Source organism: Pelophylax lessonae (assembly GCF_965119305.1).
Source record: "Pelophylax lessonae genome assembly, chromosome: 11".
In the NCBI taxonomy this organism is placed as follows: Eukaryota; Metazoa; Chordata; class Amphibia; order Anura; family Ranidae; genus Pelophylax; species Pelophylax lessonae.
The window spans coordinates 17149964-17177742 of NC_138778.1; the positions used below are offsets into that span (position 1 = coordinate 17149964).

The 27779-nt window shown below is 44.0% G+C and overlaps 1 protein-coding gene across 1 annotated transcript in view; it reads right to left on the reverse strand.

The window, feature by feature from the left end:
• TTYH2 (tweety family member 2) overlaps positions 1-27779 on the reverse strand; it is a 120922-nt gene that overhangs the window by 11561 nt on the left and 81582 nt on the right. The window contains exons 7-12 of the mRNA XM_082271810.1: positions 18634-18703; positions 10684-10739; positions 8992-9084; positions 5919-6011; positions 5243-5385; positions 4021-4206 (exon numbers count right to left, since the gene is read on the reverse strand). Coding sequence (XP_082127936.1) covers positions 4021-4206; positions 5243-5385; positions 5919-6011; positions 8992-9084; positions 10684-10739; positions 18634-18703 — 641 coding nt within the window. The remainder of the gene's footprint in view (positions 1-4020; positions 4207-5242; positions 5386-5918; positions 6012-8991; positions 9085-10683; positions 10740-18633; positions 18704-27779) is intronic.

Genomic DNA, 27779 nt, shown 5'->3' on the forward strand with positions numbered 1-27779 from the left:
TGTGGGCAGTCCATGCATTTCAATGAGCTGCCCTACATCCAGAAACGTAGGGGAAGAAGTCCCTGATCCCTTTTTTCTTAAATGGCCCCGGCACCATGCCATTTGGCATGCGTAAACGCACTGTGGTTGCTGATGCATGGTGGAGTCCTTAACAATGAGCGGCACACTGCGTCTACTAAAGTGCAGTTCATTTCTCTTAGGGATGCACCGATCCGATATTCGGATCGGATATCGACCCGATACTGGCAAAATAGCTGGATCGGTAAAATTTAGCAGACCCACGGGCCGATCCGGGGCGTCGCTACTCTCCAGGCTTCTGACCCTCCCTCAATCACTTCAATAGGAGAAAAAAAAGCTTTTACTCATCTAAATTCTACAGTTGCAGGCATTCTTCTTCTGTTTATAGGAGGGGTCGTCTTTCTTTCGGTATCCACATCACTGGCTGTGTGAGGTGGACATTTCCTAGGTATCTGCCGATCCAATCCCGATACCGTTCCGGAAGTATTAGGCCAGTCAAGTTCCTCCACCTTAAGCTCACAAAACAGTACTTCCGGATCGGGATCGTTGATTTCACAAAGCAAAAGATCGGGACCAAAAAAGTCGGATCAGTGCATCCCTAGTTTCTCTGCGGGATCAGAATGCACACAATTTTGCTCATGTTTTTTTTACCAAACATATGTAGCATAAAACAAATTGGCCAAAAATGTTAAAAAATTTTGATTTTTACATTTTTTTGGTTATTTCATATAAAAAAATGTGAAAAATATTGTTATTTTTGCAAAATTGTCGCATTTTTTTGTTTATAGTGCATGATCAAAAAAATGCACAGGTGATCAAATACCACCAAAAGAAAGCTCTGCTTGTGGGAAAAAAAGGACGTCAAATTCGTTTAGGTAGAGCGTCGCACGACCGTGCAATTGTCAGTTAAAGTCACGCAGTGCCGAATCGCAAAATAGGCCCCTGGTCAGGAAGGGGGTAAAATCTTCCGGGCTTAAGTGGTTAATGAACAGGCCATTTTTTGCGATTCAGCACTGCGTTACTTTAACTGCGCAGTCGTGCAACGCTGTACCCAAATACAATTGATGTCCTTTTTTCCCCACAGAGCTTTCTTTTGGTGGTATTTGATCACCTCTTCGGTTTTTATATTTTGCGCTATAAACAAAAAAAGAGCGCCAATTTTGAAAAAAATAAAAAACCGCCATATTTTTTTTACTTTCTGCTATAAAACATTCCCAATAAAAAAATTCAAAAAATTACATTTTTTTTTATCAGTTTAGGCCAATTTGTATTCTGCTACATATTTTTGGTAAAATAAAAATCCAAAAAAGCGTATTTTAATTGGTTTGCGCAAAAGTTATAACATTTACAAACTACGGGATAGATTTTTGGACTTTTTATTTTTATTTTTTTTTATTAGCAATGTCGGCGATCTGCGCTTTTTAGTGGGCCTGCGACATTGCAGCGGACAGATCGGACCCCTAACTGACATTTTTAACACTTTTTGGGGACCAGTGATATTACTACAGTAATCAGTGCTAAATAATATGCACTGTTACTGTATAAATGATACTGGCAGGGAAGGGGTTAATACTGGGGGTGATTAAAAAGGTTAATATATGCCTAAATATGCTTGCTCATGGGGGAGGGGGGGGGGGTTTGCGCAGCCGAGCCGCCCTGCCACAGTAATACTATGGTGGGCGGTCGGCAAGAGGTTAAATAGCGGCATAATGTAGGACGTGTTGGCGAAGCTATTACTTCTTAATGGCACCCCAATCGCGCCGTGATTTTGCAGCGATAACTCGCAAGGCGCAATTGGGGTATCATTATGAAGTAATGGCATTGCAAGTGTGTCCTGCAGCGATTTGGAATAGTGAGCAGAATCGTGGTGATTCTGCCTGTGATTCAAAAATGCCTAGGTGTGCATGGAGCCTTATTAAACATGTTGGATCAATGTATATATGACAATGTGACAATTTAGGATTATTTAAAAAATTAATGCCCTCAAGATCTTAATTTGTTACACTATATTGTCAAAAGTATTGGGACGCCTGCCTTTACATGCACATGAGCTTTATTGGCATTCCAGTCAGTCTTAGTCCATAGGGTCCAGTATTGAGTTGGCCCACCCTTTGCAGCTATAACAGCTTCAACTCTTCTGGGAAGGCTGTCCACAAGGTTTAGGAGTGTGTCTATGGGAATGTTTGACCATTCTTCCAGAAGCGTATTTGTGAGGTCAGGCACTGATGTTAGACGAAAAGGCCTGGCTCGCAGTCTCTGCTCTAATTAATCCCAAAGGTGTTCTATTCGGATAAGGTCCGGACTCTGTGCAGGTCAGTCAAGTTCCTCCACCCCAAACTCACTAATCTAGGTCTTTATAGATGCGCTTCTGTAGTAATGGTCAAACATTCCCATAGACACACTCCTAAACCTTGTGGACAGCCTTCCTAGAAGAGTTGAAGCTGTTATAGCTGCAAAGGGTGGACCAACTCAATATTGAACCCTACGGACTAAGACTGGGCTGCCATTAAAGTTCATGTGCGTGTAAAGGCAGGCGTCCCAATACTTTTGACAATTTAGTGTATAATTTAACACAGAAGTTGGATCAATGTGTGTGCATATTATATATATACATATACACATACACACACACACATATATTACACTCACATATATATATATATATATATATATATATACACACACATATACATATATTTATATTATATATATATATATATATATATATATATATATATATATATATATATATATATATATATACACACACACACACATACATACCCACACACATACATACATATATATTATACACTGTAACACATTGCATACATTGTGTATATATGTGTGTATGTATATATATATATATATATATATATATATATATATATATATATTACAATGTAACAAAAAAGATCTTGAGGGCATTTTTTTAAATAATCTTAAAAACTGTTACGTAGTAATATAGTATACAGGTTGATCCAACTTATTTATTTAAAGAAAAAAAAAAAAAAGGACACGCTCAAGATCTTTTTTTTTAATAAACACGTGACAATTTAGGATTATTTAAAAAATGAATGCCCTTTAGATCTTAAATTTGTTACATTGTAATACATACACTGATCCAACTTCTGTATTAAATTACACAGTATATTACTATGTAACAAATTAGGATCATGAGGGCAGGTGTCTTTTTTTAATAAATCGGTATTTATTCCCCGGATCACACTGAATGCGGCTTTAAAGCCGCCGGTTATGTGAGATTTCATGTGCGGCTAGCCAACATATGGGCAATTCGCACGTGAAATTGCCAAAAGTAGTGCAGGAACCTTCGGCACAAGTCGCACCCACTTGAACGGTTCCACAGACACAAATAGGGTGTGACTTGTCATGCGATTTTAAACAGTCAAATCGCACCGGTGTGAAGCGGGGCAAAAGTGTATGTAAACTCTAAAAAATTAATTTCTCTTAGGCTAGTTTCACACTACAGCGGGGAAGGAGAACAAACAAAATTGCGTGCTTTCCCGACACGCACAGAAACGCGCTCCCTTTCAGCAGACATGTGGCGGTGCCATCGATTCTTAAGAAATAACGGCACCCCCATTCATCTGCTGGCACATTCCAAGACATATGGTGCCGCAACACCATGCAGTTTGGCACGGCGCAATTTTGGAAAGGGGTCAGGGACTTTTTTTCTGCATTCCACAGCGCTTTTGAGTGGACGAGTGGCATCACATGATCCTTTGAGCTCCTCCACGCCACTCCCTACAGAGGGCGGGGCTATGAATAAAGGAACATAGGATCCAAGTAAGAAAATAAGGATGGTGGCAACCTACAAGAATTTAGTAAGTATGGTTACCAGTTGCAAAAGATGAATGCTAGACTGAAGATTGAAGTCACTCAGTTGAGGTCTCTGAGGTTAGTTACATTAACAGACACTCGATTCTGAAGCAAGTTTCTTTTAGGTGGAAAGTCAACTTCACAGCTCTGACCGGTACTCACATATACTCGGCGACGGGGGCGTTGGAGACGGTCTGGGTGGGCGGATGGAGGCTGGCTTGGCTCCCCAGGCTGCTGCTGTAGCTGCAAAAGCTCCTCAGCTGAGCGCGGTTGGGGTTGTGCACAGCTATGCGTCTCGCTTGTGGGTTGAACGGATCCTCCTCGTCAATGTCGTTATAATCTCTCTCCCTGCGACACACAACATCAGCCTTTTACCGCAAGCCATATACTATTCCCAGCAGAACCTGTTACAGCCAACATCTAAAAACCTCACATGGGCTTCTAGAGACAGAAAAATGCAAGGGGGAGGAAGAGGGGGAGTGGAGGAGAAAGAAGAGGGGGGGGGAGAGAGAGCAAGAGGGGGGAGAGAGAGAGAGAGCAAGAGGGGGGAGAGAGAGAGAGCAAGAGGGGGAGAGAGAGGGGAAGAGGGGGAGAGAGAGGGGAAGAGGGGGGGAGAGAGAGGAAGAGGGGGGGAGAGAGAGGAAGATGGGGGAGAGAGAGAGGAAGATGGGGGAGAGAGATAGGAAGATGGGGGAGAGAGAGAGGAAGATGGGGGAGAGAGAGAGGAAGATGGGGGAGAGAGAGAGGAAGATGGGGGAGAGAGAGAGGAAGATGGGGGAGAGAGAGGAAGATGGGGGAGAGAGAGGAAGATGGGGGAGAGAGAGGAAGATGGGGGAGAGAGAGGAAGATGGGGGAGAGAGAGGAAGAGGGGGGAGGAAGGAAGGAAAGAGGAGTGAGGCAGGAGGGAGGGAGAGGGAAAGAGAGGGAGAGGGAAAGAGAGGGAGAGGGAAAGAGAGGGAGAGGGAAAGAGAGGGAGAGGGAAAGAGAGGGAGAGGGAGAGGGAGGGAGAAGGAGAGGGAGGGAGAAGGAGAGGGAGGGAGAAGGAGAGGGAGAGGGGGAGAGGGGGAGGGGGGGAGAGGGGGAGGGGAGAGTGGGGGAGGGGAAGAGAGGGGGAGGGGAGAGGGGGAGAGTGGGGGAGGGGAAGAGAGGGGGAGGGGAAGAGAGGGGGAGAGAGGGGGAGGGGAGAGAGGGAGAGGGAGAGGGGGAGAGAGGGAGAGAGGGAGGGGGAGAGGGGGAGAGAGGGAGAGAGGGAGGGGGAGAGGGGGAGGGAGAGAGGGGGAGGGGAGGGGAAAAAAAAAACAGAGGCAGGGGGAAGAAGGACCTCATTGAACCCGGTTTGGTATTAAAAAATAGAAATGTTTTAATATATGAAGCAGGCTCTCACCTCGCTAGTATCAGTTTCCAGGCACTTGGCACGGCACATGCCATAGCAGTAAATGCCACCGACGCCAGCAGAGAGAAGAGACCCAGATAAAGGAGCCCCTCAACACCATCGTAGCAGATCCCTATTAGAGCTTCCAAATAATCCTGGAGGAAGAGAAGAGGATGAGACTCGGGAGAGAAGCCAGGCAAGTCTTAAAGGGAACCTGTGCTAAGGGGGCCGCCAATGCTGACCATAAAACACCCAACTTTGCCTTTGCAGACACAAATAATACCTTGTGAAAATAGCAGTGATATAATCACTGTGCTGTACATAGCCTGTGCAGAGAGCAGAGCTGTGGGAGGGGCCCAGCAGACCCCACCCACTGCAAGCTGCCTGCAGAGAAATACAGGAGGGGGTGGAGACAAGACCAGTCACCCTGTACAGGAAGAGAGAACAGCAGTGACTGGTCTTTATTAGAGGAAGCTCCTGCACAGAGGCAGAGTGCTGGATTACTGCACGAATGGCAAAGAAATACATAAAAACACCAAGATTTAGGTAAGAATACTCTTGTGAATAAACAATAGTTGTTTAACCTGGAGGTCAGCTTTAAATACAACCAGATTTATTGTCTTGCTTATTATAGGGGGGAAAAAAAAATAGACTGCTGGGATTGGCTTTTTCTAGTCCTCCAACTCACCTTGTGGAGTCCTCTGCAGTCCAGCAGTGCTGTGAGTTGGTGCAGGTTGGACTCGGAGGTGTTCAGCAGGGTCTGTATGCCAAGAAGATCTTTCTAGAAGGAAACAAAAAAAAGGAAAAGAAAGGATCAAATGATGTAACCAATTAAGAGTGAGTGCATCTATAGGCAAAATATAGAGGGGTTTTGATGCAAAAAAAAAAAAAAAACAGGTTGCAAGTACCCCTAAGGTAATAATAGTAGATAAATACTCAAAAATGTACAGTATCTCACGAAAGTGAGTACACCCCTCACATTTTTGAAAATATGCAAAGCCTGTCCTGAGTGCAACCTGTCCTGGTAAACTGCTGTCTGGTCTTGGCCACCATGCTGCAGCTCAGTTTCAGGGTCTTGGCAATATTCTTATGGCCTAGGCCATCTTTATGTAAAGGAACAATTCTTTTTTTTTTCAGATCCTCAGAGAGTTCTTTGCCATGAGGTGCCATGTTGAACTTCCAGTGACCAGTATGAGAGAGTGAGAGCGATAACACCAAATTTAACACACCTGCTCCCCATTCACACCTGAGACCTTGTACTAATGAGTCACATGACACCAGGGAGGGAAAATGGCTAATTGGGCCCAATTTGGACATTTTCACTTAAGGGTGTATACTCACTTTTGTTGCCAGCAGTTTAGACATTAATGGCTGTGTGTTGAGTTATTTTGAGGGGACAGCAAATTTACACTGTTATACAAGCTGTACACTCACTACTTTACATTGTAGCAAAGTGTAATTTCTTCAGTGTTGTCACATGAAAAGATATAATAAAATATTTACAAAAATGTGAGGGGTGTACTCACTTTTGTGAGATACTGTATGTTTTGCTGTGTTATAGGAAACATCCAGGAATGTTTACTGTGCCTAGGAAGTACCCTGAAAAATGTACCTTTTGTCTTGAACTAGCATGGCACTTCCAGTTATGTGAATGCACCTAGGCATTCTTGTACCTACAGCCTCACATCTGCAGAATGAGATCATCTAAGGCAGTGGTCCTCAACCCTGGTCCTCAGGGCCCACTAACAGGCCAGGTTTGCAAGATAACTGAAATACATCAGAGGTGATATAATTTGCTGCTCAGTGATTGCAGTACTCTAGTCTGCATCTCCCCAAGGTAATACTCAAAATCTGGCCTGTTAGTGGGCCCTGAGGACCAGGGTTGAGGACCACTGATCTAAGGCACTGCTGCCTCTGAACGCTCGCTCCACCAGATTTAGTTATGTCACTACTGCGCTGCTCACGGTTCTCCTTGCTGGAGAGGAAGCTGTATTTAAGGACCTGCAGTGCAAGGATCTCCCTGCTCCTGCTTCATTCATTCTGCGGATCTCTGCTTCCTCCATCTCTGTCAATACTCCTACAGTCAAAAGATCGCCAATCATCAGGGGGGCAACCCTGACATGGAGAAGCAAGTCCTGCCTCTACCAAGATGGCCGCCTCTATAAAGAGCCAGGCTTGGTAAGTCAGTAATGGAGAAAAGACCAGCTGATGGGAGGACACAGGCAATTCTGGTGGTCCTTTTTTTCTCTTTTAGGCATAGCTTCCCGAGTTCAGTTCCGCTTTAACCCCTTGTCTAACAAGGTAAGTTTATGAACATCCTGGCATTCAAAGGGATAAATACAGGCTACTCCAGGGGAGTCAGACTGCAGTAAACAGTTTCCAGGAGCAGGAGGACATTAGGGGTATAATATCTCCATTACGTCACCATAACCACTTACCGCCCTATAGCAGTAAAACTGCCATAGGACGGTGGCACTGCACAGGGTCACGTTTGTGTATATATATATATATATATATATATTATATATACACATATATATACATATACATACACACACACACACATGATCCTGCATTTCGGCGTATTGGGCTTCCGTACGCGCTGTTGGAGGCTCGCTTCCGCTGTGATTCTACACAGCAGGAGCTAAACAGTGGGTCCCGTGGACCCGATGTCTGCCGGCACCCGCTGATCATTCAGGACACAGGCAGAACGGCCATCTGTCAAGTAAGGAAGGCATGGATCCTGTTAAGTAAGAGTTGCCGGCATTCTTTAGTTTGCATTTCTGCTGTCAGTGGGGAAGCCTGCTGACAGCTGATAAGTCATCGGTCGTTAAGGACGCAGTGGCCGGCTTCCCGGTCCGCTCCTTAACAACCAGCTATTTGTCACACAGAATTAGAATCCGTCGATCATTTTTCGACCGATCCAAATCATTTGAAAAATTTGGAATTTGTTCGAGAACAAATAAATAAAATCAGTTACCATTTCATTTGAAGATTTGGATACATCCAAGTCTCCGAAATACCAAAACCTCGTCTGAATTTATATTCGGACCGAAACGAAAGGCACATGTCTATATAATAGCTTTATTACGAATGACTTGACTTTATGCATTCATATAAATACTGGATGTATACCTCAATAACCCAATTTTTTTCTTTGAAGATCAAAACACGTCAGTAACATTTGCACTGGAGATCCATCACCTCCTACTCCAAAAAATCATGATGATTATCACGACAAAAATTCTTGATGACTTCAAAAAGTTTCTATATTACCATGTGAAATGGAGGTAAAAGGTATAGATATTATTGCATGGGCACAAGCACTATGTAGCGGTTCAAGGTCCTCGCTTTCTCTCCCTGGCAGCAAATGGCAGAAGGAAACTATTACGGCAAAGTGATCACTGTCACATGTTTGGGTTCCAATCACGACCAAATAGGTCCACATCTACCTTAGAAGTGGGACACTGGAAAAGAGGAGTTTGGCTACTTCCCACGGAGATAAACATTTTAAGAGACTTTTTTCCCAAACCGATACATCCAGACACTAATCTGAGGTGTAGGTATATCCGTTCTCACGTTATACACTGATTACAGAATATTCTGTTTTGTCTGGAATTCTCCTTTAGGAATCCACTTCTTAAAATTTGAACATGCCCCCCCTCAACATCCAACTAGGTTTCCTAGTGTTGTTAACCACAAAATCGCTACTTTACATTGTTTTGCTCTCAGTTAATTCTTCATACCCCTGGAGGTCTCACCTGTGCTGTAGGAAAGATCGGAACAGCAAATTGAAGTAACCCCTGAACCTGGATTTGCATTGTGTTGAGAGATTTCTGGAAGACGTTTAAAGTCTGGAAAGAGAAACCAAAAAGCTTAAAAATACATTGTTACTCATTAAAGGAAGAAGGCAGTGAGGTGTAAATTTTTTTAATTTTTTTTATCATTTTCCGAATTCCCACTACTGAAAAGTTATAGTGAAACATTACCCAGATTGTTAGCTTTTTTATTTTATTTATTTTACCTGTATTCCCTCCGTTAGAGTAGACTTGTCATACTGAAGGCTCCTCGGGGGCGGTCCTATCTCCTCCCTGATCTCACATATATTAGGTGTCTTTAAATTTACTACAGACATGTAGTGTGAGGGCCTTCCTACAAAATCCATTTAATGCATATTTATTCCATTAGATCCCTACACTAGGTAACTGCTGGCAAATCTAAAGGAGATTGCACACTCAGGTTGTAAGGGGACTTATGATTGGCTGTGTGTTGGTGCTAAGAAGTTAAAGTCCCCAATCTTCTTGGGGACAGCTGAAGCTATCAGCTAGAACCCCGGTATTTTTTTTTATTTTTCAGAAGTGATTCTCTCTCCTTTATAAAAGTGATCTGAGCTGCTGATTAGCCGCTGGATCGCTTTTAGAAGCAGCGGAAGGGCCACAATACCCCCCCCGGTGTTTCTGGGGCTCACTGTGCTCACAAGCGAGCCCTGGGAAATGATCCAAGGGTTGGCGCGGCTGGCCATAGAGGTGAAAAGAGATCAGATTGTCTCCATCTCCATGATATTTGAGGATCGGAGCGAAATCATGACATCACTTCCGGTCTAGGGCAGAAGTAAAAAATAAATTTTAAGCATTAAATCAATGTTTGGAGATATTTGAGGTGTTAAAGACCCCAGATCTCTCCATAAAGAGGATCTGTCATCCCTTATGTCTATTACAAGGGATGTTTATGTTTCTTGTAATAGGAATAAAAATTATAAAAAAATTATAAAAAAAGGGGCAGTGTAAAAATTAAAAAAAAAAAAAAAAAAAAAAAAAAAAGTCATCCCTTATTTCTATTACAAGGGATGTTTACATTACTTGTAAAAAGAATAAAAGTAAAATAAAAAAAAAATAAAATAAAATTATATATATATATATATATATATTATATATATAAATAAAAAGGACAGCATAAAAATTGAAAAAAAAAAAAAAAAACTATCGTCCCCTATTTCTATTAGAAGGGATGTTTACATTTCTTGTAATAGAAAAAATATTAATAAAAAAAATAAAAATAAAATTAAATAAAAAAAAAAGGAACACTGTAAAAAAAAAAAAAAAAAATACAGATTTTTACTTGTAAACAAAAAGTACCAGAAAACGCCTGGTCCTTAAAGCGGTTAAATGATAAGTGTCTGGAGATCAGCAAGGTACATTCAGGCGGTAAGGGCAATTAGCACTGTAGGAGGAAGCGGAGATAAGTGGCCGTACATCCCGGGTACTTAGTAAACATCTGCAGTAATTTGGAAGACAATATAATACTGCGGAGATACTCTGTCGCGGGTAGAAGTCACGCAGAGCCCAAAACGCGTCCCCGGCTGCTCCTGGCTGTGTGTAAATGATACAAGGAGTCTGCCGCAACAATGTCATAATAAAACAGAATAATGGAGACTCCGTATGCTGGCGGCTCACCTGCTGGAAGGGGTTCTTCAGGCTCTGGCTGCAGTACAGGTAGTAATGAACCACGTCTAGAAGGAGGAAGAGGACAACATTGGTTTGCAAAGACATACCAGGAAGGGGGGGGGGGGGGGGGGAAGGAAGAATCAGACAGATAAAGAACATGAGAGATAGAAAGAGACAAACATACAGATGGATGGAGAGACAGACAGGCAATAGAGGAACAGAAGGAAAACAAGATAGATAGATAATCGAAACTAAATATTTGAATGCTATGGATGGATAAACCCTGGCTAAATATATAGATAGGATATATAGATAGGATAAATAGATGGATGGAGAAGCCCTAGCTAAATATATATAGATAGGATGGATGGATGAGCCATAGTTAAATATATACAGTGGGTACGGAAAGTATTCAGACCCCCTTAAATTTTTCACTCTTTGTTATATTGCAGCCATTTGCTAAAATCATTTAGGTTCATTCTTCTTCCTCATGAATGTACACATAGCACCCCATACTGACAGAAAAACACAGAATTGTTGACATTGTTGCAGATTTATTAAAAAAGAAAAACTGATATATCACATGGTCCTAAGTATTCAGACCCTTTGCTCAGTATTTAGTAGAAGCCCCCTTTTGATCTAATACAGCCAGGAGTCTTTTTGGGAAAGATGCAACAAGTCTTTCACACCTGGATTTGGGGATCCTCTGCCATTCCTCCTTGCAGATCCTCTCCAGTTCTGTCAGGTTGGATGGTAAACGTTGGTGGACAGCCATTTTTAGGTCTCTCCAGAGATGCTCAATTGGGTTTAAGTCAGGGCTCTGGCTGGGCCATTCAAGAACAGTCACGGAGTTGTTGTGAAGCCACTCCTTCGTTATTTTAGCTGTGTGCTTAGGGTCATTGTCTTGTTGGAAGGTAAACCTTCGGCCCAGTCTGAGGTCCAGAGCACTCTGGAGAAGGTTTTTGTCCAGGATATCCCTGTACTTGGCCGCATTCATCTTTCCCTCAATTGCAACCAGTCGTCCTGTCCCTGCAGCTGAAAAACACCCCCACAGCATGATGCTGCCACCACCATGCTTCACTGTTGGGACTGTATTGGACAGGTGATGAGCAGAGCCTGGTTTTCTCCACACATACCGCTTAGGATTAAGGCCAAAAAGTTCTATTTTGGTCTCATCAGACCAGAGAATCTTATTTCTCACCATCTTGGAGTCCTTCAGGTGTTTTTTTAGCAAACTCCATGCGGGCTTTCATGTGTCTTACACTGAGGAGAGGCTTCCGTCGGGCCACTCTGCCATAAAACCCCGACTGATGGAGGGCTGCAGTGATGGTTGACTTTCTACAACTTTCTCCCATCTCCTGACTGCATCTCTGGAGCTCAGCCACAGTGATCTTTGGGTTCTTCTTTACCTCTCTCACCAAGGCTCTTCTCCCCCGATAGCTCAGTTTGGCCGGACGGCCAGCTCTAGGAAGGGTTCTGGTCGTCCCAAACGTCTTCCATTTGAGGATTATGGAGGCCACTGTGCTCTTAGGAACCTTAAGTGCAGCAGAAATCTTTTTATAACCTTGGCCAGATCTGTGCCTTGCCACAATTCTGTCTCTGAGCTCTTCAGGCAGTTCCTTTGACCTCATGATTCTCATTTGCTCTGACATGCATTGTGATCTGGAAGGTCTTATATAGACAGGTGTGTGGCTTTCCTAATCAAGTCCAATCAGTATAATCAAACACAGCTGGGCTCAAATGAAGGTGTAGACCAGGGGTAGTGAATTAAAATTCAAGGAGGTCCGGTCACTAAAATTTTCTTCTGGCCGAGGTCCGAATCTCAAGCATGTGCCATGAAAGATTGTACGCTTCTACTTTCCTTTTTTTTGGCACAGCCACGCTCTATGATGCTTTTATTACTGTTTTCTCCACACGCTCTGGTAATACTCTGTAACTGTCCCCAATAGTGTTCCCCCTTACATCAGGTGCCCCTACCAGAGTGATTCATTACATTGGGTCCCCCCATAAAACAGTTGCCACTGTCAGGGTACCCCCTTATATGAGATGTCCCCATCAGAGTGCCCCCCTTACATCAGGTTTCTTCATCATAAGGCCCCCTTACATTAGGTGCCATCATCAGAGTGCCCCCTTACATCATTTGTACCCATCGAATAAGGTTAGAGTGCTCCTTTACATCAGGTGTCCTCTTAAGAGTGCCCCCTTACATCAGGTGGGGCCATCACAGTGCCACCTTAGATCCGGTATTCAGATCAGTGTGCCCCCTTACTTCAGGTATCCTCATCAGAGTGCCCCCCTTAACATGTGCCCATCAGTGCAATCCCACTTACATAATATGTGCCCATCAGCATGCCCCATTTTTTATGTTAAGGGGCACTCTGATGGGTACATTTTATGTTAAAGAGGTTGTAAACCTCAGAAAAAAAAAACCTGGAAGACAAAGGCATAATGAGCTAGTATGCATCGCATACTAGCTCATTATGAAATACTTACCTTAGAACGAAGCCCCTGCAGCGCCGCTCGCTCACTGGTAACATGGCTGACATGTTCAGCCGTCTTACTTCCGAGTTCGCGTCATCTGGCCACCTGATTGGCCAGAGCAGTGAGGACGTCACTTCTGTGCATGCGCCCGGGAGCCGCCAATCATGGCACAGGGCACACGGGTTCATTCAGAGCGCATGTGCTGATAACGTCAAACGGTGCAAGTTTAGTAGATATCTACAGTACCTATAGGTAAGCTTTATTATAGGCTTACCTTTAGATACAAACACTACTTGGGGGTTTACAACCACTTTAAGGGGCATGCTGATGGACACATTTTGCTGTGCCCATCAGTGTGCCCCTTAACATAAAATAGGGGGCAGCAAACAATGACTGCACTTAAGATTGAGATAGGAGAAAAAAAGCACTATAGCAAGCTGACAATTAGTTAGCATTTTGATCCCTTTCAATGTCTCCTGCAACCATCACACACAGCAGACATAGCAGGCACCAGATGTAGGGTTTACACAGGTTCAGACATTGATCTCCCATCAATCAGCAGCAGTGATCACTTCTTACTACCTCCTTCACAGTGATCACTGCAACATCTCTCCCCACTCAGTGATCATAGTTTTCTAATGCTGTAAAAATAGTGACCTATTTATACACTCCACCTTGTTCTGCTGTAGTCCATTCTTCCTCCTACTCCGTCCTCGCCACACATCACCTCTCTATCTTCACACATTTCCCCTGCCTTACACAGACAGGAGGACGAGAGGCACAGTAGCTCTGAATAGAAGACGGAAGCTGCAAACTGGTGATTGGTTGCTTGGACTGCCCTTTATCTTAGCAACCAATCACTGGCTTGTTTAGCTTCCGCCCTCCCTCCAGAACTGTCCCTGCCTCCCGCAGTTGGGTCTGTGAAGATGAAAGCGAAAGCGTGACAGCTGAGAGAAGAACAGGCATCTAAATGGCGAGACCGCTGCGGGCCGGTTGAGAGAGTGATTGGGGCCGGACCTGGCCCGCGGTCCGCCATTTAGTGATGCCTGGTGTAGACCATCTCAAGGATGATCAGAAGAAATGGAAAGCACCTGAGTTAAATATATGAGTGTCACAGCAAAGGGTCTGAATACTTAGGACCATGTGATATTTCAGTTTTTCTTTTTTAATAAATCTGCAACAATGTCAACAATTCTGTGTTTTTCTGTCAGTATGGGGTGCTATGTGTACATTCATGAGGAAGAAGAATGAACTTAACCACTTTACCACCGGAGGATTTTCCTGCTAAAAGACCAGGGGTTATTTTGCGATTTTTTACTGCGTGACTTTAACGGACAATCGCGCGGTCGTGCGACGCTGTACCTAAACGAATTTCACGTCCTTTTTTTCCCACAAACAGAGCTTTCTTTTGGTGGTATTTGATCACCTGTGCGATTTTTTGATCACGCGCTATAAACAAAAAAAGAGCGTAATTTTTGCAAAAACAACAATATTTTTCACTTTTTTTTATATGAAATTCCCCCCAAAAAAAATGTAAAAATCAAAATTTTTTAAAATTTTCAGCCAATTTGTTTTACGCTACCTATGTTTGGTAAAAAAAATCGCAAAAAGCGTATTTTGATTGGTTTGCGCAAAAGTTATCGCGTTTACTAACAAAGGGAAAGATTTTTGTCATTTTTGGTGTTTTTTTTTTTAACGAGTAATGGCGGCGATCTGCGATTTTTTTTGCGGTACTGCGACATTGTGGCGGACAGATCGGACCCTTGACTGACATTTTTGACACTTTTGGGGGTACCAGTGACATTACTGCAGTAATCAGTGCTATATATATGCACTGTTACTGCAAAAATGACACTGGCAGGGAAGGGGTTAACAGTATTGGACAGGGAGGGGTTAAGTGTGTCCTAGGGGCGTGATTCTAACTGTGTAGGGACAGGTCTACTAGTGTAAAAACAAAGATCAACCGTTCTACATAGTAGAACTGTTTGATCTTCACTTTTACACAGGGAGAACTGACAGGTGGCTTGTTTACACAAGCCGCTCTGTCTTTCTCCCGCTGTAGCGGCGATCGTAGTGTGACCGGCGGACATCGGGTCCGCCAGTCACACTCCCGCACTCCTCCGTGAACGAGCCGAGGCGGGCGCGCGCCTCGGCGGGCGCGCGCCCGCCCGCTATTGGCTCTGGAAGGAGTGACAGGCGAGCGACGTAGACCTACGTCACTCTGCCTGGCCGGGGCCGACTGCCGCAGTAAATATACTGTGCGCAGTCGGCAAGCGGTTAAATGATTTTAGCAAATGGCTGCAATATAACAAAGAGTGAAAAATTTAAGGGGGTCTGAATACTTTCCGTACCCACTGTAGATACTGTTGGATTCAATATATTTAAAACCCTATCTAAATACACAGATACTATGGATAGAAGGATAAGCCCTAGCTAGATATATAGATATGGTTGATGGATGGATAAGTAAGCCTTAGCTAGATATATAGAGACAATGGATGGACAAACCCTAGCTAAATGTATAGATACTTTGGATGGATGGATAAACTATCTAAATATATAGATACTGTGGAGGGACGGACCCTATCTAAATATATAGATACTGTGGATGGATGGATGGACCCTATCTAAATATATAGATACTGTGGGGGGATAGATGGACCCTATCTAAATATATAGATACTGTGGAGGGATGGATGGACCCTATCTAAATATATAGATACTGTGGAGGGATGGATGGACCCTATCTAAATATATAGATACTGTGGAGGGATGGATCCTATCTAAATATATAGATACTGTGGAGGGATGGATCCTATCTAAATATATAGATACTGTGGAGGGATGGATCCTATCTAAATATATAGATACTGTGGAGGGATGGATGGACCCTATCTAAATATATAGATACTGTGGAGGGATGGATGGACCCTCTCTAAATATATAGATACTGTGGAGGGATGGATGGACCCTATCTAAATATATAGATACTGTGGATGGATGGATGGACGCTATCTAAATATATAGATACTGTGGATGGATAAACCCTAGCTAGATATATATAGACAATGGATGACACAAGTGTGTCTGACCCTCTGTGATAGGGGGTCCATACCATCCGATAAGCGTGCAATTTAAAAGGTGGAGCTTGCACTCGATTTGTGGTAATTGGATATCCTAACACACTGGAGGAATTTCTTTTTCTACATTTTTTTTACTTTGTTTTAATATTTTTTCAAGGGTGATGCGATAATTATTTGTGTTTATCCATAAGGACTAATTATCCTTCATTTGAGACAATTTTAACATTGGGATTCTATTTTTGGAATGTCTCATATTTGCTGATTCTTTGTTAGTTATAACAGTATTTATATGTTAGTTTAGGGCAGAGGCGTAACTAGAACCTTCAGGGCCCCGGTGCAAGAAACCATGAAGGGCCCCCTGGACCCCTGGCGCCCTTTACTCTAGTTGCGGGGCCCTTTATTACGGTGAGGGAAGGAAGAATTCTGAAGGGGGGGGCAGCACAGAAGGGGGGGGGGACCAGGGGAGCACACAGGGGCCCAGAGACACCAGAGACAGCAGAACACAAGTATACTGGATAGGAGAAGTGTACAAAGGGCAGCGTACAGAGGAACCAATCTCCTCCATCTTCCTCCTGCAGCTAGAGAAGGAAAAAGGAGGACAGTGATTTCTCTACATGCTGCCCCCACCGCCCCTCCTATTCAGGTGTACAGGGGAGCCACATGGGCCCCCTGGAGCATGGGGCCCGGTTGCGATTGCAACCCCTGCAACCCCTGTAGTTACGCCCCTGGTTTAGGGTAGCTCTTTTTACAACCGTTTTCTTTTCCACTGCGCCTAGCTCACATCGGAGTTGCTGCTTTAGATTATTTTTATTATTATCTTAGTGCAGTTTTTTTCTCGTTTCGTCATGTCTTTTTTTGGAGCTGGCCCAAAGTGGTCACACCATGTCTTTATTGAGCTGGTCCAAACTGGTCACACCATGTCTTTATTGAGCTGGTCCAAACTGGTCACACCATGTCTTTACTGAGCTGGTCCAAACTGGCCACACCATGTCTTTATTGAGCTGGTCCAAACTTGTCACACCAGGTCTTTACTGAGCTGGTCCAAACTGGTCACACCATGTCTTTACTGAGCTGGTCCAAACTGGTCACACCATGTCTTTACTGAGCTTGTCCAAACTGGTCACACCATGTCTTTACTGAGCTGGTCCAAACTGGTCACACCATGTCTTTACTGAGCTGGTCCAAACTGGTCACACCATGTCTTTATTGAGCTGGTCCAAACTGGTCACACCATGTCTTTACTGAGCTGGTCCAAACTGGTCAGACCATGTCTTTACTGAGCTGGGCCAAACTGGTCACACCATGTCTTTATTGAGCTGGTCCAAACTGGTCACACCGTGTCTTTATTGAGCTGGTCCAAACTGGTCACACCGTGTCTTTACTGAGCTGGTCCAAACTGGTCACACCATGTCTTTACTGAGCTGGTCCAAACTGGTCAGACCATGTCTTTATTGAGCTGGTCCAAACTGGTCAGACCATGTCTTTACTGAGCTGGTCCAAACTGGTCACACCATGTCTTTATTGAGCTGGTCCAAACTGGTCACACCATGTCTTTATTGAGCTGGTCCAAACTGGTCACACCGTGTCTTTATTGAGCTGGTCCAAACTGGTCACACCGTGTCTTTACTGAGCTGGTCCAAACTGGTCACACCGTGTCTTTACTGAGCTGGTCCAAACTGGTCACACCGTGTCTTTACTGAGCTGGTCCAAACTGGTCACACCATGTCTTTATTGAGCTGGTCCAAACTGGTCACACCATGTCTTTACTGAGCTGGTCCAAACTGGTCACACCATGTTTTTACTGAGCTGGTCCAAACTGGTCACACCATGTCTTTACTGAGCTGGTCCAGACTGGTCACACCGTGTCTTTATTGAGCTGGTCCAAACTGGTTACACCATGTCTTTATTGAGCTGGTCCAAACTGGTCACACCGTGTCTTTATTGAGCTGGTCCAAACTGGTCACACAATGTCTTTATTGAGCTGGTCCAAACTGGTCACACAATGTCTTTATTGAGCTGGTCCAAACTGGTCACACGTCTGAGCTGGTCCAAACTGGTCACACCATGTCTTTATTGAGCTGGCTTTGTACACTGGGGACAGTCATGCTGGACCAGAAAAGGGGCTTCACCAAACTGTTACAAGGTTGGAAGAGCATAATTGCCTAAGTCTTTGTATGATGTTGTATTACCGGGCCCCTAATTGGGGATACCTAAACTCATTTGGAGGGGGGGGGGGGGGGTCACATAAAGATTTGGTCATAGTGCATCTGGTGTGTTCTGTGGCATAATGCTCATTATTTTAAGCCATGTGACTGTTCTTGTGAGTTCTCATCGGTTCTAACTGCTAAAAAGGTCAATAAGCCTATAATCCCGAATCATGGGGCCTAATCCTTACCTGCGCTGATCTGATCCTGGGTCATATTCATGATGAATTTGTCAGGAGCCACACAGAAATCACTGGTACCCTGCAAGACACAAACACGTCACATTACCATTCCAGATCACTGGGATAGATGGGAATAAGAAAAAAAGAAAAAATAATTAAATATATATATATACACACACACATACATTATATATATATATATATATACACACACACACATATATATATATATATATATATATATATATATATATATATACACACACACACATATACATATTTATTTTTTATATATATATATATATATATATATATATATATATATATATATATATATATATATTTATTTTTAATTTTTTTTCTTCCTTTTAGTGTCACGTTCACACACAAATATATGGTATCATTTAAAACAACTTCAATAAAAACATTAAATAATACAAGGTGCATCTATGAAACTTGGTTAAAAAAGCACAGTGGGCTTTCTAAGGCTGGCCATACACTATACAATTTTCTTGTTCAACTTTCCTTTAGATTTACCAAAACCATGTAATATAGGGTCAAACCTAAACACGTTCAATTTGTATGCAATCAGGCAGGCCCTTGCACTACATAGTTTAAGGTAAATCTAAAGGAAATTGAATAAGAAAATTGTATAGTGTATGGCCAGCCTAAGAAGAAATCAAAAAGCCCAGCACTATCTTTACACAGATTGTGTTTATCCGCTAATCATGAAGTTACTAGAGATATGCACAATGGAATCATTTATTTTTCTTAGTTTCAAATTCATTTGTCAAGTTAATAATTTTTGTTTTGTCATATTCGTTGTTAGAATGATTTGTTTTTGGAATTAGTTTCGTATATTCGTTATTTTTAAAATAAGTCAAATTTTAAAATTCAAATTTCAGAAAAACAGCTATATTAATTCTCTTCTATTCTTTTATTCTATTCTCATATTTCTATTCCGTTTTATTCTATTGCTTTATTTTCTATTCAGTTTTATTCTTTTATTCTGTTGCTTTATTTTCTATTCTGTTTTATTTTATTCTATAAAGCAGCCTAGGTAGAAATCATCATCCTATTTCACTTTTATTGCTTGCCGTATTTATTGCAATATGTTGTTTCTATTTCAAATTCATACTCATTTTTCAAAATTTGAAAAATTTGTTTCGGTATAGTTTATTTCGGATTCGTTGAAATTCTTTACTATTGTAAATCTCAAATTCGGGTGCAACAGAATCTCAGAATAACGAAAATTTTGCCCCAATTTTGATTATGAACAAAACAAAATCTCACACGTCTAGAATTTTCTCTCTTGAACGTACATTTTTTGATATCATTCTCCTTTCTGTATGTAATAAGAAGGCTTTAGAAATAAAAATGTGTAAAAAAAAATAAATAAATAAATAAAAAATGTTTCTCTCTTTGCTAGCAGAGACGAGGGAGGGATGTCCCTCCTCTGACTAATGCAGACTTTTTTTTTTTTTTTTGAACCTCATTTTAAAACCGCTACAAAAAGTAAAAAGGGTCCTATTAAATATCCGTATCATTAAAATTGATGTGTATGCTCTGTCGAGCACTCTGTTCACCCCTCCCCCACTACTCCTGTGTTTTGCTTTGTGACAGGGCCTCTTTAGCAGAAACCTTTGAGGAAATGCTAGTTGACTGGCAGCTATTCTTACCCTCTGGCTTGGACACTTTCCAAGATATTGAGCTGGACTATGCTCACCGATCAATAAATAAAAAAAAAAAAAAAAAAAAGGAGCTGATCTGCCTACTTGTGCCAGGTCAGTCAAGTTCCTAATGAAGAGGAGCAGCATGAGAGCCAGGCAGCCAGCATTTTCAGTCCCTATGTCTGAGTGGTCCCCGAGTGTTTTTCTTTTAATTCCTCCTCCATTCAGATTTTCCTGGCACTTGTCAGTTGGTTTCCCTCAGTGTCATAATTCATTCCCCCCCCCCCCCCCCCCTCTAACAGCTCCAATCTTCTACCGACACGGCACAGACAGATTAGACATGAATCAGACCTGAGACCCATGTCTGGGCTCGGGAAGGCCGGGGAGATTCAATTAGCAATGAGTAGGGGGATTGGATATGCTGCAATGCACCTGGCAGCAGAGTCAGTGGCCGCCAGTTTCACGGTCACCGTGTTATATTGGTGCAGACAGTAAAGGGACGCAGACAGTTCCTGTAAAAATTTTTGAGGCTGAACATTGCAGATTGCCCTCCTCACTTAGAGGGCGCCACACTTGATAAATGCATTTTCCAGCGCCGCGAGACTTAAAATGTATGCAATCAAAAATCTCATGCAAGCTTTGACATGTTAATGTCATTTCAGAAGTCATTTAAAATCCTATTAAATCTGCAGATTTCATTGGAATAACCCCAGTGATCCTGCCATGAAGGTTCTTCTGCAGGCATTTTCTGTAAAGGGTGACAATGCTCTGTCCCGGTCCCGCCGTTGTGCTCCTGCGTTAAAAGCAAAATTAGGGACATTGCATAGATCAACCAGTGACGCATTTCACCCTGACTGGGCTTAGCCATAGAGAAAAAGGGAGGCACACTGGCAATTAGCTTAAAGGGACGCGGTGACCACCAGCATAAGGGGGCATGCTGACCACCAGGGTAAGGTGGTGTACCAGAAACTAGTGTAAGGGGGGGAATGCCTACCACCAGCAAAAGGGTGCGCAAATAACTTCCAGGGTAAAAGGGCACCCTGACCGCCAGCGTAAGGGGGCACCCTAACCACCAGCGTAAGGGGGCACCCTGACCACCAGCGTAAGGGGGCACCCTGACCACCAGCGTAAGGGGGCACCCTGGCCACCAGCGTAAGGGGGCACCCTGGCCACCAGCGTAAGGGGGCACCCTGGCCACCACCGTAAGGGGGCACCCTGGCCACCAGCGTAAGGGGGCACCCTGGTCACCAGGTTCAAGGGATGTGCGGACCACCAGTATAAGGGGGTACAGTTACCACCAGTGTAAATACATAGTCCTGACCCCTGCACGGTATACTCTACATAATCCTATCTATCATAATCCTAGAATCTGGAAGTACAAACTTTTTCTTCTTACTGATTGGGCATAAAAACTTTTTGAAATAGTTTCCCATGCCCTAATCTCACAAAGGTAGAGAATCCTTGCCTTAGATGATCCCATCCTGCAGATACCCAGCAGATAATTAAGGACCAGGGAAGGACAATGCTATTTTTCCAGGAGGCATTTAAGACAAAAAGTAAATCTTTAAGTGTTCCATAAGATGGGAAACCTTCAATTATTAAATTCATGTCCAATATAAACCTTTACTGCACTGCTTTGCCACCCCATCTGCTTGCAAAACCCCCTGGAAAAAAAAATGCTTTGTGGAAGTTCTGAGCTGGTCTAAGTAAGAGTTTCACCCACAAAAAGATAAATCTGCAGATACAGAATCATATAAGGAATTAAAAAGGACAAAAAACTGTATTTTTTTAGAATATGGTATACACTATATTGACAAAAGTATTGGGGCGCCTGCCTTTACACACACATGAACTTTATTGGCATCCCAGTCTTAGTCCGTAGGGTTCAATATTGAGTTGGCCCACCCTTTGCAGCTATAACAGCTTCAACTCTTCTGGGAAGGCCGTCCACAAGGTTTAGGAGTGTGTCTATGGGAATGTTTGATCATTCTTCCAGAAGCGCATTTGTAAGAGGCACTGATGATGCACGAGAAGGCCTGGCTATCAGTCTCTGCTCCAATTCATGCCAAAGGTGTTCTATTGGGTTGAGGTCAGGACGCTGTGCAGGCCAGTCAAGTTCCTTCACCACAAACTCGCTCATCCATGTCTTTATAGAACTTGCTTTGTGCACTGGTGCGCAGTCATGTTGGAACAGGAAGGGGCCATCCCCAAACTGTTCCCACAAAGTTGGGAGCATGAAATTGTCCAACATGTCTTGGTATGCTGACGCCATAAGAGTTCCCTTCACTGGAACTAAGGGCCAAAACCCAACTCCTAAAAACAACCCCAGCCCATAATCCCCATCCACCAAATGATTTGGACCAGTGCACAAAGCAAGGTCCATAAAGACACGGATGAGCGAGTTTGAAGTGGGGGAACTTGACTGGCCTGCACAGAGTCCAGACCTCAACCCAATAGAATTGGGATGAATTAGAGACTGCAAACCAGACCTTCTTGTCCAACATCAGTGCCTGACCTCACAAATGCACTTCTGGAAGAATGGTGAAACATTCCTATAGACACACTCCTAAACCTTGTGGACAGCCTTCCCAGAAGAGTTGACGCTGTTATAGCTGCAAAGGGTAAAGGCAGGCGTCCCAATACTTTTGACAATATAGAGTACATCAAATCAATGGGCCTATTAGAGACATCCACCCATGTGAATGTGGAGATTCCCTTAAAGCCATAAAAAAATGAAGCAGAGACTGCGGATGAAATAATGAGCAACTATGATAAGGACGAATAAAAATGACCCCCCAAAAAAAAAAAAATGACCCCCAGAGACACTTTATACATGGATACCTATGTATCCGATTCCTTACACTCAGATATAAAATAAAGTTTACAGTTTTAGTTTCCCACTTACCATATTCAGAATACCATACCAGATACCGTCGTCACCTATAAAATTACCGCTCATCAGCATTTCAGTGTCCTTGATCAATATTATTTATAGAAAAACAAATCGGGTGATATTTTCTGCTCTCCTTGAAATTGATCCCAGATCGAGCAGTGAAGGGCTGAGCATTAGGATAGCTCTGATCCGGTCTGCACTGGATTATGCTTACACGTAGGGGTTGATTTACTAAAACTGGCGAGTGCAAAATCTAGTGCAGCCCCTCATAAAAGCCAACCAGCTTCCGGGTTTTATTGTCAAAGCTTGACTGAGCAAGCTGAAGGGAGAAGCTAATTGGCTACCATGCACAGTTACACTTTTGTGAAGACCAAAGGAGCAGATGCGAGACCAAAGGGTAACGCCGCAAACTGATAATGTTCCTCTCCTAAAGCAAAGCAGAGAAAATGCTGGTAACTGGCACATTTTGGAATATGAAGGTAGGCATCCTTGATATTGTTAGAAGCGAAGAAATCCCCCTGACACAGGGATGCTACCAACGTTCGAATGGACTCCATTCTGAACTCCTGTACTCACAGTTTAGCGCCTTGAGGTCCAGGATTGGACGCACTTGGCCTTCCTTCCTGGGGACTCTGAACAGTTTTGACTAAAAACCTTAAAAATGTTTTCAAGTCGGAAACCGGGACAATCACAGATGTTGAACCGCCCCAAACAGGCCCTGTAAGCGGACAGGGGACAGGTGCAAGTTGGTAGGAAAAAACCTTGCCGGGGGACAAGAGCGAAACTTGATCTTGTAGCCGGAGCAAAAAACCTTGTGGACCCACTTGTCTTGCACCCGGGAAGTCCACGGGTCCGGAAACCAGCGAAGATGTCCCCCCACCTTTGATATGGCTGAGGGCGCACCTTCATGCATAAGGAGCCTTGTCCACAGGTCTGGAGAAGCCCAATCTTGGCTTGCCAGACCAGGTTCATTTGGATCCTCCAGAAGAGGCCCTGAAAGGCTTTGAGCCCTTGTCAGTCGACCCAGAGGGACGAAAAAACTTCTTATAAAAGGTGGGCAGGAAGGCCCACATCTACGACAAGGTTCCTTGCCCTTAGTAGCCTGCAGAAGAAAAGTACTCTTCCCCCCTCTGAGACCTTTAATGATGTCATCCAGGGTAGCTCCAAATAGGAAGATCAGTCAAGGCCTTTTTTGAAGTCTGATCCGTAGACCAGCATTTGAGCCAAAAGACACGGCGAAGGATAACGGACAAAACAGAGAGGCCAGCCAGGAAAGCCCCTGGACCAGCTGGTCCGCCAGCTCAGCAAAGGCAGGGGGGAGCTGTTACCCCTCAAGGTCACGGTGCAGGAGATTAACCCACTTGGTCATAGTTTGCGTCACTAGGGCAATGGTGAAAACCGGCCTCATTGCCGAACCAGCCAGAGTATACATAGTGGGGGCCACAACCTCCACCTTCCAGTCAGCCGGATCCTTAAAGGCCAGGGACTCTTCAACTGGAATCACGGTTGCCTTGTTTAATCTGGAAACCAGAGGGTCCATCACTGGTGGCACAGTCCACTTTTTAAGAAGGGACTCCTCATAGGGGTTAAGAAGGGACTCCTCATAGGGGTAACGCCTTGTAAAACGCTTAGGGACCCCACGGGGATGCTTTGATCTTCCCCACTCTTTAGCGACAATTCTGTCAAAATAGGCAGGGAAAGGAAACACCTTTGCCGCTTTGGATGGCTTGCGAGTGCCAAAGGCCACCTGCACCTCCATTGCAGCTTCAGCTGCGTTGTCCAGCTTTGGGGTCTCACATACAGATACAATCAGTGCATCCACCAGCGCCTTATCGTGCGCGATCACAGACGTAGAGGAATCATCCTCAATATCAGAGGGTTCCAGGCATGTGGTTGCAGACCCAGCAGGGTGACCCACTTCTGCGGCTGTCTTATCAGATTCAGGATCTGATGAAACAGATGAGGCAGGGGGTGCTTTTTGGTAGCCTTTCGCCCACGAGCCACCTCCACCGTGGACACAAGGGATGGATGGTTGGGACTGGGAGGGCCCGGCAGCCTCAGAGAGGGGATCAGGTGGGGAAACATGCTTCAAAGACTCCATGAGTCACCGGGGGACCCCACAAAAAGTGTAAATCACTAAGGGCAACCCCCATTGTGCTGGGGTCCCCAGGCACAAAGCACCAAGCGATCCTCAGCAGAGAGGGAGAGGACCCCACCAGACTCACCACTCACAGAAACAGGCACCTGCAGCTACCAGGGGAATCTGCACTACACGGGTGATGATCAGGAAGTAGAATGATCCAGGAGTCAGCACCAGGGGATGAGGAGGGGCTCCCACTGCCGAAATCGCCACCCACAGGGCTCCACTGTCATGGCCGCAGCTATTTCCAATGGCAAAGCACAACAAAATGGCCGGCAGATTACACAAACATGGTCGCCGTGTATAGAAAAATACAGGCTACAACAAATGGTGGCCCCGTGTGGTACCACGAGGCTTGCAGGGACCCAGGAAGGAGACCAGGGCTCAAGGACAGATCCAGGCAGGATAGGGGGCCCTGGCAGTAGCCCCCACCAGGTACACCTCCCCCCCGCACAGTGGATCGTCCAGTCGCCGGCAGCACACTCCCCCGACCTCCATCGCTAGTTAGCGCCCTGCCCCCATTCCAGGAAAGTGGCCAGACCACCCAAACAGCCCAAGCGTGGAGGGGCGGGGGAGGTGCCTGTGGAAAGGAGGGGCACCTGGGGGTTCAACCGTACCAAGGAAGGGCTCACGTCCACCCCAAACCCCTCCAGGAGCCAGGCAGGCTCCACTCCAGACAGAACCCCTCTTCATCGAAATGGAGGGGGCTGTCGGCCAGGAGGAACGCTGCGACTCGGGCTGAGACCCGGTCGTATGCAACCTCGCGAGGCGTTTAACTCGCAGGGCAGCCCCCAACCAGTGGGGCTAGGTCACGGCCAACCTAGCGCAGAGCTGAGGTCTGCGTGCGCGTGCTGGCCAGACTGTGGTGACCCCCCTGGATCTAGATCTAGATTATTTAGCCCAGTCCGGTAGCGGATTGTAGATCTCACAGGAAAAAATCCAGGAGGAAAAAAAAATTCTATCTAAAAAAGAAATAGGTCCTTACTCCTGACTAGGCAGAAAAAAAACTGAGTGGCAATAGCAGAGAAAGGGAGTATACCCCCAGGGACTGCCCATTGGTGTAGCCAGAATGATTTTCTGCTTAGTGTCCTACTCATGTAGGGGGCAGTATAACCCAATGGTTATGGATATCGGGAGCTGTGTCAGTCAATGAAAGAAAAACTAGATTTAATATCTGCTGAGGGGGCACATTGGGCTTCTGTGGCCAGCCTGGAGTTGGGCTTTAAAGTAACATTTTAGGTGAAGATTGAGGACCTGTGCACGGCACTTACAAGTGGCTTATGTAAGTGATGATAAAGGCCTCATTAATCCTGGCCTGGGGTTCAACTAACAAACACAACCTAAATTTAGCAGCAACTGTACAACAAAAATAACTACATATTGAGTATCATGGGATTATCATGTGCAGTTCATTCAGCTGCAGTAATAGGCTGACCATTTAACTCATGTGCTGCAGTGTAGATACAATTTGTGTGTGCATATATTATATATATATATATATATATATATATATATATATATATATATATATATATATATATATATATACACATACATACATATACATATATATATATATATATATATATATATATATATATATATATATATATACACACACACCTTTATCTATATCTATATGTATACATTGTAAGTACCTACCGTACTATGTAAAAGGAGATGACGGTAAAATGAATCATGGGTGGTGCTGTGTGCTGAGCTGCATATACATCTGTTCTCTGCACTCTATACGATACATACACCTGACCCCTGCACCCATGTACAGTAAATACACTTGGCCACTGCACTATGTAATTTACATGCAAATTACATAATTTAATGTAAATTATTCATAGGTGGTGCTGTGTGCTCCGCTACATATACTTCTGACTTCTGCACTCTACATTACATACTCCTGGCCCTCGCATTCAGTACATTACATACACCTGACACCTGTACTATGTTTAGGAAATACACCTGGCCCCTAAAGTTTGTACACCACATACTCCTGGCCTCTACACTCTGTACATTACATACACCTGTCCCCTACACTATGTACATTACATACACCTGACCCGTGCACTCTATTCATTACATACTCCTGGCTCCTACACTATACACATTACATACACCCAACCCTTGCAATTTGTACAGTAAATACACTTGGCCCCTGCACTACAGTATGTACATATTGCAAAAGGAGATGGCTGTGAAATTAATCATGGGTGGTGATGTGCTGGGCTGCATATACTTCTGACTTATGCACCCTGTACATTACATACTCCTGGCCCCCGCATTAAGTACATTAGATATACCTGACCCCTGCACTATGTTCAGAAAATACACCTGGCCCCTGAAGTGAGTACATTACATACTCCTGGCCTCTACACTCTGTACATAACATACTCCTGGCCTCTACACTCTGTACATTACATACCCCTGACCCCTACAC